This window comes from Zonotrichia albicollis, chromosome 13, assembly GCF_047830755.1.
Source record: "Zonotrichia albicollis isolate bZonAlb1 chromosome 13, bZonAlb1.hap1, whole genome shotgun sequence".
In the NCBI taxonomy this organism is placed as follows: domain Eukaryota; kingdom Metazoa; phylum Chordata; class Aves; order Passeriformes; family Passerellidae; genus Zonotrichia; species Zonotrichia albicollis.
Genome location: NC_133831.1, coordinates 3,611,328 through 3,625,183, shown reverse-complemented (window position 1 = coordinate 3,625,183; position 13,856 = coordinate 3,611,328). Strand labels below are relative to the sequence as shown.

At 43.0% G+C, this 13,856-nt stretch overlaps 1 protein-coding gene and 1 long non-coding RNA gene across 3 annotated transcripts in view; one reads left to right on the top strand and one right to left on the bottom strand.

The window, feature by feature from the left end:
- Positions 1-7: 7 nt before the first annotated feature.
- On the bottom strand, positions 8-13,253 carry MEAK7 (MTOR associated protein, eak-7 homolog). 2 transcript variants are annotated; one of them, XM_074550795.1, is made up of 10 exons: positions 13,082-13,251; positions 12,781-12,895; positions 11,502-11,678; positions 8,072-8,302; positions 7,464-7,608; positions 6,403-6,843; positions 5,089-5,207; positions 4,081-4,260; positions 2,955-3,106; positions 8-291 (listed from the first exon to the last, which is right to left on the bottom strand). In XM_074550795.1, the coding sequence occupies exons 3-9, from the start codon at positions 11,667-11,669 to the stop codon at positions 2,972-2,974; spliced, it is 1,419 nt and encodes a 472-aa protein (XP_074406896.1). In that variant the 5' UTR covers positions 11,670-11,678; positions 12,781-12,895; positions 13,082-13,251; the 3' UTR covers positions 8-291; positions 2,955-2,971. The 2 variants fall into 2 exon arrangements, with proteins under 2 accessions (XP_074406896.1, XP_074406897.1); XM_074550796.1 differs by having other exon boundaries at positions 8-3,103; positions 13,082-13,253.
- LOC113460020 (uncharacterized) overlaps positions 13,162-13,856 on the top strand; it is a 62,905-nt gene continuing 62,210 nt past the window's right edge. The window contains exon 1 of the long non-coding RNA XR_012582382.1: positions 13,162-13,301. This is a non-coding gene — a long non-coding RNA (uncharacterized LOC113460020). The remainder of the gene's footprint in view (positions 13,302-13,856) is intronic.

The following is a 13,856-nucleotide window of genomic DNA, read 5'->3' as shown; positions in this document are numbered from 1 at the left end:
GAAAATCTATTGTGCATAAACTGAAATTTTATTTATTTAAATCAAAATCATTTTTATTAATAAAATCTACATTTTAAAATGTTACTGACAAGTATCTGAGTGAGACTCGTGATTTAGACACATCCTTTAATGTTTCACTAGAAGAGTGGAAAAGACCTGCCTTGAAGCATTTCTTTTCCTTCCATCTGTAGTGTTTGTGGATTCCCAGATTTCCAGCCTTGACTCCAAGGGAAGTGTGGAGCAGGGAGCTGAAGTGCCAACCCCCAGCTGTCAGGTTTGGTACCTGTGTGCCTGACAGAAGAAGGGAAGGCTGATCAGAGCCAGTGCTCAGCAGAGGATGGATTTCATGGGAAAGGGACTCACTTCCAAAGAGCCTGAGAATAAAGAGGAGTCAGGAACAGAGCAGGGATGTTGGGCTTTACAGCTGGGCCAAAACTGCACAGAAGGGACTGAGCTGTTCAGATCACAGCTAAGCCCGCTGCTGACAAAAGCTCTCTGGACATTTTTAGGTGCATGAACATGAAGCCCAGATTTCTTAATGATTAAGTTCAGGTTAAAATAAATATTGAGTCTTTCCCAAGCTCGTCTTTTACATTTAAAGAACAGTTTGGAATAATCCCATCTGCTGGTTGGATCAGTGGTGTCCTAGTAAATAATCCTTCACTGAGACATTTGCTAAAGTGCCAGTGTCAGTTTTCTTCTTGCCCCAGCTTAACACCCTCAAAGTGAAGAGGAAGAGTCTCAGACACAAACTTGTCAAAAAACCACAATTTCAGAGGTCACAATGCTATGCTGATAGTCACAGGATGAAGTTCAAACAGGATGTTTTGGGTTCATAATCTAGAAAGAAATAGCTTTACTAATACTCATTAAAAATCAAAGAAAACCTGGCCACTGAAATATTTTTGGTGGAGAGCAGTTTTGTACAAATCAGATTTTTTTGTACCCTTGCAGATGGTTTCAGTTCTCAAAAACAAGCTTCTGCCTTGTAATGGAAGGAGAATGAAGTCTAGCTGTTTATTTTATGTTTAACTGCAGAAATTCAGCTCTCTCATCCTGCATGCCATCTACATGGGAGTGTTTAATGGGCTTAGTCAGTGCTAAGTGAAAAAAACCTCTGAGACTCCTGGTGGGAGTTTGAGAATGTTCAAACAAAAGCTGCTACCACAACACTTACAGACAGCATCATGTACTTACTACTCCTTACGCTGTCAAATTTAATATTATTTATATAGAGAGAGAGAAGAAAACTATACAAAAGTATCAGTGCAATTGTTCTGACGGTTATTTTTTTCTGTGTGTTACAAACTTGGGAGATTATCTGGTTTCCCTAAGCAAGTACAGCATAAAAGGACATTCTCCCAGCACTCTCTGTACTGCAACAAACAGCAAGGAAATGCCCCAAGCATTATTTCAGTTACTCCACAAAACACACAGCTGAGCCCTAGGATACCTGGCTGGAGTGATTTGTTCATGCTCTCCTTTCCAAACTAAATTCATGTTGTTTATTGTTATTTTTACAAATGAGATCTGTGTTAAGGCACAAGTGCAGATTGTTCAGAATATTCAAATCTGGCTCCCTATGAAAAACAACAGGTGGGGGGAAATCTCATACAAGAAAACACCAAGGGAAAGAACTTTAAGGAAGGCCACATGAGCAGAAATTATAGAATAATATTGTTTTTCTCTAAGCTGCAAAGAAGACAAATTCATGCCAGGACAAAGGGGACTGGACACAATCCTTTTCCTCAGGAGGAGAAAAACTGACAGTCAGAGACACTGATAACCAAACACTTGTTGCTGAGTTAGAAATTGCAGCCCCTGCTAAAAATCAGGGTTATTTTTGACAAGTTAATTACACATAGTAAATGAGCAAGGTCAAACTAATAATTACTGAGAGATGGGAACTAATTCAAGTAGAAAAAGTCCTGAGTATAAGAGACCTGACAAAAGTGGTGCTGACTGGTGAAGAGTCACAAAACAGAGCACAAACCCCAACAACTGCATTTCATATTGTGGGGATCCTTTTCCATAATAATGATTTATTATGTGGAAATAAAGTGTACAGCAATCATCTTTAAACATTTTACAGACATAACCCTGATTTCTATTTCTTTCATAAGGTATCTGCAGATTCTATTCTCAACTAACTGTAGCTGCTTCTTACTCAACTTTTTTTACAGCCTGGTATTTTACTCCAGTCTCATGAGGCCACTGAAGAATTTACCTTCTCTAGAGAATTCTGCTGGAGGTATTTTTAGGATAAATATGGCTCCGATGATTCTGGTCTAAGTTTAAAAAGCAACAGACAAGTTTCTGCAGAAACAGATGAAGAGAAATGCACTAGTAGTGTTGTTGTGTAACATCCTACAGCTCACATGGAATCAGCTGCTGAAAATCTGACTTAGAAAACTTGAAATTTAATGCTTTAACTGCAGCAATGCAGATTTATAGCACCCTTCATATGGCACCATGTGGGCTATTCTATGTTCAGCACTGTAAGACATTGTTACAGTTTGTAAGCTTTGCTGACTAATTCCATTGCATGCAAATAAATATGTGCAGTTGAGGTATAAGAGCTTTAATCAGTGCCTGGAACAGGTTTTATAAATATATAACTATGTACATATCAATCCTCCAGGACAGAAAGCCACACTATCAATAACTTCTGCTGCTTTTAATTCAGTGTGCAGACATGATCTATGGGGAATGAAAGCAGATTCATATTCAGCTGGAGCTCAGCCATGCCTAATGATTATGTCCCCAGGTAATTCTTCTGTCCTCCCCAAACAAAACCCTGCAGGCAGATTAGTGCTTTACACCTAAATATTACACAAGTACAAGGCTTCAGCTTTGTCCCAGACAATTAGGTACATTCAAGGAGGGAAAAAAAGGGAATATCTTGTCCAAGGAACATCACCAGCACTTGAAGAAAACAAAAGTGAAGTTTTTACATGTTACTGTGGCTCCTTTAGTTCTCATCATCATCACCTTCCTCCTCTTCCATGGGCTCCCGCAGGCCCTCGCTCTGACGGCTCTTCCCAGCCATTTCCAGCAAGGCCTGAGCCTGAGGATCCACATCCAGGATACTCTTCTTACCTTTCTTCTTCAAAACAAAATAAAATACAATTTAAAGGGTCAGTATCAGACTACAGGAAAGGGACAGCTCCAAAGTCTGTAAGTGATGTGGTTTGCATGCTTGGCACAATGCAGAAGATGTGTTTCCAATTTCAAAATTCACAAATACATCAAATGATTTTTACTGCTGCAGCTACATAAAGCAGCCATAAACTTTTCCCAAGATGACAGTGAGATATTTCAAGTTTATTCAGGTTACAAGCCATCCAGGACATCCTGGTCAACCCCACCTCAGTCTGAAGTGCTGATGTGAGGTTTTTAAAGAGATCCAGTTACAATTCAACATTTTCTGTTTGCTCTGTTTCTACTTAGAGCTACGTGTCCAGTGGAGTCAGGGTGCATGAATTTAGTTTGAAAAGAAGTAAAAATTAAAAAGAAATAAATTTTAAAACCCCACCAAACTGTACAGACCAGACAGTTTAATAAGAGAATAAATTGCAGGGATAGAGGAAACCTACTCATTCCCAAAAATAAACCATGTGCAAAAGGACTGGCATAAATCTGTTCACACAAATTTATGGTAAAACAACAGTAAATTTAAAGTTACTGATATAGAAACCTTTTGGGCCTCATCTTGAACTTTTACTTGAGAATTTCCAGTGCTTTTAGCAACTCTGAGTTTTAGTGAGCCCCTCCAAGGAGGCTCCTCCCAGAGACCCTTCCTCAATATCAAAAGGCCTTTTGAAATTCAAAGCACTGCTACTCTGACTCTATCACCTCATGGCTCCTGATATTCTTTCTCATGGCAACCTCACTAATTCCACTACAGTTCTGCTGTTTGGTGCTACAAAACACAAGGCACCACAGGGCCAGGTAAAGAAAATATTCACTACAATGGAGAAACAGTGTTTAAACAGAAAACTGCAACCGTGAACTCTGCATTCACACCTTCTGTTCCAACCAGGACACAATTTCACAGGTTCAATTCACAATTTCACCTACCCCTGCACTCTCAGGGGCATCTCCCACTGCCCAAACTTCCATGGCATCCAGGGTAAAATCCTCTTTGGCTGACAGCTGGGGGCTGTTGTAGGTGGTGCAGCGAGGTTTGGCTTTGCTGTGGCCCTTCCCATAGTCACTGTCTATCCAGAGCCCAAAGTAGCCGTGCTGCCCACCCATACCCTGTGGAGAAAACCAGCACATTAAACACATCCTGCACAGGGAAAACAGATGGGAAGGTCAGGAAACCTGAGAGTAAGCAGCTGTGGTCACTATTTATGCCACACTGCTGTGGGTAGGTGATAAAACGGGATACCTACATCAATTATTCTTGAATGCAACTAAAAATTTACCTGAGTGATATTGCCCTACCTCTGTGCTTCACAGAATACAAATATAATCACTTGTGCCAGAAATTAAACTCCTGGCTTTTGTTTATTGACTATTAACAGTTCCATTTCAAACAGTGCTCAGGTTTGTTACCTCCTTTCCATTTAGGAAAGTATCTAGAGAAACCAAATAATCAAATAATCGAATAATGTAATTTGATGTTGTTCACTTCTTCTAGAGCAAATTAATTCCAGCCTGCTGCAATTCCCAAAGTTATGGGCACATAATGCTCCAAAAGTGTAAAGTATTTCCAGGGCAGGTGGTGTGCTGTAGCTCTGCAGAAACTCCTCTGCATCTGGAGAGCTCATTTGTGAATCTGAGCAGGAGCAGCTCCTGCCACTGTCATCACACAGCAGCAGCAGCTACTTGCAATGTCTGCACTCTCATCCTGCTGGGATTTCTCCTCCATAACTCCAAAAGCAGTTGCTGTGGCAGGGAGAGCAGCCAGTGGAAGAATCCTCAGTTACACAGATTACTGTTTTGTGCTGCTTCAGGCAAGCAAACTTCCTCAGAGAATAACAAGTGAAATAAATCTGCTCTCAGAACGAAAAAAAACCCCACAAAACACTTCCAAACACCACCACAAATCCAATTTCCAAATCATCATTTCTGAATACTTACAAGTCCATTTGGCATAGTCTGTTGGCCATGGTTTAAATACATGTAGTGGTCATTGTAGCCTGTGTATGTGTACACAGCCAGAGTGGGGGAAACAGAAAACAGAAAGCATCTGTTGTCACCTGCAATCAGAGAAGCACCTCAGGTCAGACAAGAGGTCAAGAAATAACAAATAAATTAGAAAAAATCATTTAAGCTGAATAATTCAAAGACAGCAGCTGCCATCTGAAAAAGCCAGTAGATTCCCCATCAAAATTTATATGTATTTTTTATTCTCAGTGAACTCTGTGCAGTCACAAAAATCAATGCAATTACAGGCTGTGATCAAGGGCAGAGCCAGAGGCAGCACTAGGACATTATGTCACTGTGTCACCTACCCCAGACTGCATTATATCACCTTACACTGGCCAGCTGACAGATCTGTACAAACTGAATGCAGACATCCCCAGTTCTGACTACATTGCTGGATAAATCAGTTCAGTCAATGATTTAAAGCAATTTTCACCATGCCCAGTTCAGGATTCAGAGGCACCTGTGGTGTGCTTGCCCTAAAGGCTTTGTATGTTTCTCTATCAGGAAAAAATACAAGAAAAGGGATGTGTAATCAGAGTAAAATAATATTATACCAACTGTCTGAAGTGGTAATTTTCAAATGCTCATTTAAGATATGAATTAACTTTCTAATGTAGACAGAGTGAGGATTCCTAGTAACACCAAATACCCATAGCCCGTGGTTTTTTCTTCACAAATCCATCACAAACACTCTTTCCAAAGAGTTCCTCAAAAATCCCCTCTTTTCCCTCAAAGTTTTAAGAGAACAAGAAGTTTAGCTTGCCCAAAGAATCCTCTGGCTTCTGGATTTTACAAGAGGAACAGAGACACAATGACAAGAGGAGGCTCAGGTGTTCCTGATGGAGGACTGCCATCCTGTGGTCAAATTATTTAGACACTAATTCATCATCTGTGCTCTACTTCATTCATTTTCATTTAATTTTCAACCTAAGCAGCTACAGGGCTTGATAGATTTCCCTGAAAACTTCTTCTGTGGTCAGTAAGTCCTGCAATTTCAAAAGCCTTATCAAATAAAAAACTGTAAATATTAATCAGCAACATGCTTGACTGCCATGCTAAGAATAACTGCATGTGTTTTATATTCTTTTATATTCTTTATATTGAAAATTAGTGTTATTTTGGAAGTGTAAGGAACACTCTGTGTCATTAAAGGGACAGTATCCATCAAGGGAACAGGATTCTTGTGCCTGTACAAAAAACAGGGAATTTACCAGAAACACTAAAGAAAGAAAAGTTGAGTTTTACCTTGAAACTGTGGCTTCACCTCCCAGGAGTGAGATGCAAAGCCACCAAAGATGAAACCATCCAAGTCCCTTATGATCACTATGCAAGGACCTTTGTTCACTATGTGTGCACACAGCTGGGAGAAGCTCTCCCCGTGGAGCCTGGAGGAAAATAAAAGCTGCCACTTGTGCTGCATCTCTGCAGGCAGGTGGGAGTTGATGTAGATGATGGCTGGGATGTCAAAGAGACTGACAACTCCCCTTCCTTTGATGCCTTTGCAGTGAGGAACCAGGTGGAGGATGTCGTTGGTTTGGTCTGGGAGGGAATGCAGGACGTGCAGGCCCTGCCTGATGACAACACTGAGGAAAACTGAGATCTGGGGCACTCTGTACACCCAGTCCTCAATCACACTCTGGTCAAAACTTGTCTCCAGCAGCTGAGAACCCACGGGTTTGGTCCCATCTGAAGAATAAGACACACAGGGAGAGGAGTAAGTCTCCCTGTCTGGAAAATAATCAGGTGATTTGTAAGTGTGAACATAATTTTAATGGACAGAAAACCACTAATGAAAGAAGCCAGGAACAGTAAAGTGTCAACTACATTAAATGCAACCACAGAACTGAGAAACCTTTACCTGTGGCATTCTTTGGTTGGGCTGTCATGATTTAGAAACACAAACTTTGAGCTACAACTCAGGAAGTGTTCTTTACAAGACAGCAAAATCTGTTATTACAACAGTGCAAAAACAGATCTATGCTTTATAAAAGGACATAGCCAAAAATACATGATAAATTTTATTTAAATAAATATTATTTAGATGCCCATTCCTATCACCTACAAGTCAGCTATTTGTGAAATACACATGTTCCATGACAAACTAGGACTTCAGATCAAATCTCACCTGAATTTAGGGGAGAAAGATGGTAAGGTTAAATAAATAAAACTTCAATGTCATTTTCTAAGCACTAGGTTTGAAATTTTGGTCTCACCCTTAAAATTCAAAGTTGTGACCTAAAGAGAAAAATTCTCATGAGATCACTGATTACACAAGCTCTGGCATAAGCTGAATCAGGGCTGCTTACCTGGAAGCTTCAATTCTGAGAGCAGCTCAGAAGCCAAGGCTTTGACTCCACTTGAAGAATCCCTTGTATTCTCCAAACTCCAACCCTTCAGCTCCTTCCTGTAGCTCAGTACATGGACTACAGATGTGATCAGATCCTCTGTGAACTTAAAAGATTAAAACACCCCCATTTTGGTATTTAAGTGAAATTTCCAAGGGCTTCAAAGGACTGTCTGAAGATAAAGTCAAGCAGTAGTGATGCTGTAATCCCAAAGGCAGAAACATCTCTTGCCATGACAAGTCAGAAACTACAGAAATGCTATTTCAGTGCCATAGGCCTTGAAAAGGATCCTTTTTCAAGTTGTTTCATACATGCTACTTCACAAAGCACCTCCATAAAATAGAGAATGAAAGAGGGAGGGGAAGGTCAAGTTTAGCAGTGTAGGAGCTGCTAGTGAATTACTGTTCTGTGATATCTCAAATGTTACATAGCTGATCGTGCAACTAAAGCTCTAGAAAGCATTTTACAAAGTTCCCAGAGGCAACAGCCACCCCACAGCCCTTGCTGACTCTTAACCACAGCCCTGCTCTCTCACTGTCCCCCCAACACCCATTTAACTCCTTGTTTACCTCTTGGATTTGTTTGCCCTTCAGAGCCCCTCCCGTCTTGGCGATCATTCTCATTATGATGCCAATCTTCTCATCTGCATTCCCTTTTAGCAGGTTTGACATAAAAATTACAAACTGCTCCTTGGCAATCTGTTCACTGAGCCCGGCTGATTTGCCAGGCAGGTCAATGCTTTTCATCCCATTGTACAAGCGAGCAGTCATTGCCTCTGGCAGGGGCTCCCGGGTGTGTGCCTGCAGTGACACAAACAGCAAAGAGCAGGTTTCACAAATGAGGAATACCTGGTGTGTTCCAGTTAATCTGTGCTGACAGACAGTAGGTAGCATCAGTGACAAAATTTTGTCAAAGAAGTGCTTTGCCAAGAGAAAAACTAAAAATCGCTATTTTTATAGTGATTTTTTTAGGGATTTAGGTTGATACTGTTTTCTAGAAACACCATGGGCCTCAGAAAAGTCAACACTGTAAAGTCGTAATAGGATATCAACAAAGAGTTTCTAGGTGATTACTCTGGTGCAAAGGTTTACAGCTCTGCCAGTAAAACATTGAAAATTGTGTTTTAATTCTGCTTTCGATAGTGCAGCTCACTTAAAAGCACAGTGGAGTGTTTTCCATATCTCAGTTTTGGCCTCAAGGCAGTGTTTAACCCCACATACACGTGTAAAAACAATCCTGGAAAATTTCTACCTGCATAGCAACTAATTGAAGCACAGATCACCTGGCTTTTAAAAAGCATCCCTGGTGTTAAAGAGAGTCAAAATCATCACTTATTCATTTGCATTGCATGCTTGGCCCTTTGAATTGAAATCTAGCTGGAATATATCATCACTCATCACAGCTCTGTGGGAAAGATCTGACTCTGGATTCAAAGTGTTCAAGATAATCACAGAGTTTAAAAATAAATCACCTCGAGTACATGCACAGAGGAGGGGGTGATTACCCAGTGTCCTCACTGTGCACAGGGGTGTGCTGAGCACCTGGCTTGACTCTTCCACACTGGGTGTAGCTCAGTGGGGGCTGTGCTGAAATCAGTGGAGTCCCATCATGCCTGAAAGCCCAACTATTGCTGATTCTGGCTCAACACCACTCCTGGGCAGCCACCTGGGCTGCTGCTGTTTGCTGTTTGTCCGGTTTTCAGCTGTTTGGAGGGCCTGGAAAGGCCCGAGGTGGCCTTGGGGCAGCCCGCGTTTCAAAGGACGAGAAGAGGCTTCAGTTCTTCTTTTGGTTTTTATGTTTATTAATTGTTTATCTAAAAGATTTTCTTTCAGCCCGACAGAGCTCTGCTCAGCAGTCAGCCATGAGCACACTGTGCTGCCCTCCGTACAGTCACCTATCTTTATACCCATGGTTACGTGTACAATATTTATCATTTTTCCCCAATCCTTTTTATTCTTATTGTCCGGTGCACTTTCAGTAATGACCAATCCCAAAGTGCCACCATCACCACAGAAGATGGAGGAGAAGAAGAAGAAGAAGAAGGACAGGACATGCCCCAATTCCTCCATCTTACTCCTCTAAACCCCCCTGTACAGAAATCCTAAACCCTGTGTCTCACCCTCTAATTAACCAATCCCTTCACCATTCACCCCGGTGAAACCCTCCTATCCTCATACAGGTGTCGTCTCCTGTGTAGGATCAAAGTCCAGCCACCAGACACTTCTGGCAACATTCCAGGACTCCCGAGCCCCCCAAGGGTGGTCTCGGTGGCTCGGCATCTCAGTCCTGAGGTGCTGAGATCCCACAGCTGTTCATGGCTGTTGCTGGGCATGAGAGCTCCAACACCCCGAGCTGTGTGCTGCTGGCACTGACGTCAGTGCCACAGCTCCCATTGATTCCAGCAGCCACAGCATCACATCAGAGGGCTCCACAGCGAGGGAGGGATGCTCACAGGGGGTACAGCTGCCTTTGAGAGGCTTTCTGAAAATCCTCTATGAGCCTCAAGTGGGAGAGGCAGCAGGGAACACAACTAAAGCATTATACTCACGGTTTTTTACTTCACACTGCTGATTTACCTGCCTACTCCCTACCCAATCCCACCACTTCACTGAGCTGTTGCATTTTGCTTCTAGCTATTCCAAAGAGTGTGAAAAAAAAGAGCTGTGTAAAAAAGGAATCCTTAATAACCATCTAACTCACACCTCTGACCACTTAGAACCCTTGTTTTAAAAAGGCTTCATGAAATTATCAAGAGGTTCCTGCTCCACCTGCTTCCCAAGCTATGCAGTGCAGCCTGTCCTGGTCCACATGTTTGGGATCAGTGGTACCAGATTGTTGTTGGATCAAATCTGTCACAGCTCAGTCCAGGCATGAGCATTGTCACCTACAAGGCACAAATGCCATTGCCATTCTCCCTGCACCTACAGGAAGTCTTCCAAAAGATTTTAATTTAAGCTGGCAAACAAAAGGCAGGAAGGGAAAAGGCAAATGTTCATCAAAGATTACACTGATCTGGGGCAAAGCTAGAAAGAGAATTTCTGCCAGGTCCCAAACAAGGATGTTCAGATATCTCAAAAAATTACCTGAAAGACTTATTAATCTGAGTAAGAGCAAATACTCAAAATATAGACCTGCTGTCTGCTTTTCTCTTTGATTTTTGGCACCAAGAACAGTGAATGAACTAGTGCTGAAAAACCAAGCAGCAGAACAGCATTTCCAAACTTGGTGCTCCAAAAATTGGTGGCAGCTCAGCCAGGCTGCAGGAAGGCTGAGGCTGGTCTGTATGCAGAGGCATTGCTGAACACCTTAAAATAACCTGCTGCTTTCAATGAGCTTTAATTGGGCTCCATTATCTGTATAATATACATCAAACTGCACTTTACCACCACATTCATTTGGCCACTTAGTTCCTGACTAGCTGAAGTTATTAAGGCTCCCAATGACTCATTTTTCTCTTTTCTTGATTAGAAAATGAATGCAAAGTTAATCAGAAGCATAATGCATGTTAATTAGCTAAAACAGGGAGCCACAGCTTAATCAAGTCAAATTGAATTCTCTGCTTTTAGTACAAGTGAAGAGATTAGAGACAGTGATATGTCAAGGGAGACAGGCATAACCAAATAAAAATTGACTTTGTGACAGCTCCTCAAGACAATCTGTAAATGATCCCACTCTACAGACTCCAGGGGTAAAAATATTCTTCCCATTTTTTCAGGTCTCTGTGAAAATATTTCCAACTTACCAATATACCCTAACTTACTTCAGAATTAGGAAAACTGCAAATGGGCCCAAAAGTGCAATTTAAGAGATAAATGCAAACCTGAAAGTCACTACTCTGGTTAAACTGCAAGAAAAAGTTAAATATCCATCCTGTCCCAAAATATAAAAAATTAAAGAGATGAGCAAACCTTAAAAAATACCACATCTTTATATTTTATTTCTGGAATTCTGTTCAATGCACTACATCCCACCTATATGATGAATAACAGACTGTCCTACCTCTAGTGCTGCCAGAGTCACAGTTTTCTTTGCAGCTTTGGAATTTTTTGCTCCAGATGAGCCACTGGATCCTGATAAGGTGTCAAACAGTCCATCAATGTCAGACTGCTCCTCTGGAAGAAATCTGGAAAGGTGATTCTGATAGGCATTGCTTTCAGCATTCCCCATCTTTTCAACCTGAAGCAAAGAGAAAAAAAATCAAAAGAAACATTAAACACAGAAAGGTATCACAAGGGCCATGAAAGACACATCAAACAGACTGACATACCAGTGCAAGCTTTACAAGAAGAGCAAATTGGCAGCCGTACAGGAAATTATTAAAACTACTGTTTAGTCTCTGTATTCACCAAGGCTTAATGAACCTGGAGAACATCTGTGAACAGTAACTGTGCTTTAAAAGCTGACAGTCTGACAGCTCTTGGATAAAACCACCCTGGCCACCAATGCCAACCTCAGTCAAGTCTCTCTCAAATGGAAAAACCAATATGATCTAATGGTAAAATTAGTTTACATAAAAGTGACCGTGAATTTGACAGCTGGATTACATCCCTAACCTGAAGGGAAAAGCCTGATAATGGAGTTGTTATGACAAATTATGTTGCATCTTTCTGGTGCATTAATGGACTGAACCTAAGTTTGCCAATATAATGTGGTACTAAAACACCATCACTGAAAGTCTCTGAAAATCACTTAAGAGTGGGTTTTTTCATGGACACACTATAGAAATAATTGTAAACAAAGGAACAAAAACAGTTAGGAACACAACTCAAGACCCATTAAAAACACACCGATTTTTATGAAACCAATAAATCAATCATTGGGAGTTGGTACCCACAGAATTAAGGCTGGCAGTGAGGGGTTGGTTTGGGGTTTCTTTGTTTGTTTTATAATTTTAGTGGTACAACTATTTCTCTCAATGTCCCAGGAATCACCTGCATTACAGATTGATTTTTAGTGTTGTCTGGCCATGTGCTTTGCCCTTCTCTTTGGAGCAGCACAGCACAGACCTAACAGTGAACAGAAACCCCAAACTCCACCATGACCACAGTGACGGCCACCACTGCCAACAGCCTTCCCCCATTTGGGCAAGGCACGGGCCTGGGGTGGCAATATAAAAAATATCAGATATGGAACAAAAACATCATTTTGCAGGGTGTTTTTCTGTAAATTCCATATCCTTCCTGACACTTCTCTTTTGTAGACAAGCCCATCACACAGTCCTTTCTGAAGGACGCACTGCTGAGCCCAATGCAGTATTTCTGTCGTTAACTTTGTTTACCGTAGACAAGAGGCCGGGCTGTGGCTGCTTCACCTTCAGGCCTAAAGCCTTGTTTGCCTGAGGAAGGCGCCGATCGTGGGGTAAACACCGAGGGCTGAATGGAAACCACTATAACCTAAAAAACAGACCGTGGACATATCGTTAATTTAAGCAGCGAAAAGGGGGCTCTGAAGGGTTTATTCCCGGTGTGCCCAGCTTAGCTCAGCACTGCCCATCCTCCGCAGCCGGTGGCAGCAGCTCCCGCCCCATGCCGGTGACGAGGCTGGGGCTGGGCCGAGTCCACCACCCGCCCCTCGCTTACCGGCAGGGCCCCGGGCTGTGACACCGGCCCGAGCCCGGCCCTCGACAGCCCCCGATCGCCCCCGGGCTGTGACACCGGCCCGGCCCTCGATAGTCCCCGATGGGCCCCGCGCTGTGACACCGGCCCGGGCCCGGCCGGCGCCATCCGGCACCTCCGCCCGCACGGCCGGGGCGGAGCGCGGGGCCGGCCCTCGGCCACGGGGAGGGACGGGCGGAGCGAGGTAGGCAGGGAAGGGATGGAGGAAGGCAGAGAAGGGGTGGAGGAAGTGAAGGAAGGCAGGGAAAGGATGGAGGAAGGCAGGGAAGGCGAGGAGCAGCGGTGTTGCCCCCGCGATCTGGAGGGGACAGGCGGGCGGTGAGGAGGCAGCCTGAGAGCTCCGCACGCAGCGAGAGCCACCCCGCCTCCATCAGGGCTTCCTTAGCCTTGAGGGGACTTGTCTCTAAGGGAACGCTTTTCCCTGAGGAAACCCTCCTTTTTGAGCGAACACTTCCCTGCTTTTTGAGGGAATCCTCTGCCCTGAGAGAAGTCTCCATTTTGAGGGGGCTCCTCCACCCTGAGGGGACCCTTTTCCGGAGAGACTCTCCTTTAGGAAACCGCTGTCCCTGAGGAGACCCTTCTTTTTCAGAAACCCTTTTCCCTAAGGAGACCCTTCTTTTTCAGAAACCCTTTTCCCTAAGGAGACCCTGCTTTTCCAGGGAACCCTTCTCTCTGAGGAGACCCTGTTTTCCCATGAAACCTTTTCCCTGAGGGGACCCTGCTTTTCCAGGAACCCTCC

Excerpts from the sequence above, each read along its gene's own strand:
- MEAK7 (XM_074550795.1), bottom strand. The coding sequence starts at position 11,669 with ATGGGGAATGCTGAAAGCAATGCCTATCAGAATCACCTTTCCAGATTT. Across the intron at positions 4,261-5,088 it reads AGACTATGCCAAATGGACTT|GGTATGGGTGGGCAGCACGG; the intron begins GTAAGTATTCAG and ends TTTTCTCCACAG. Across the intron at positions 3,107-4,080 it reads ATGCCCCTGAGAGTGCAGGG|AAGAAAGGTAAGAAGAGTAT; the intron begins GTAGGTGAAATT and ends TTTGTTTTGAAG.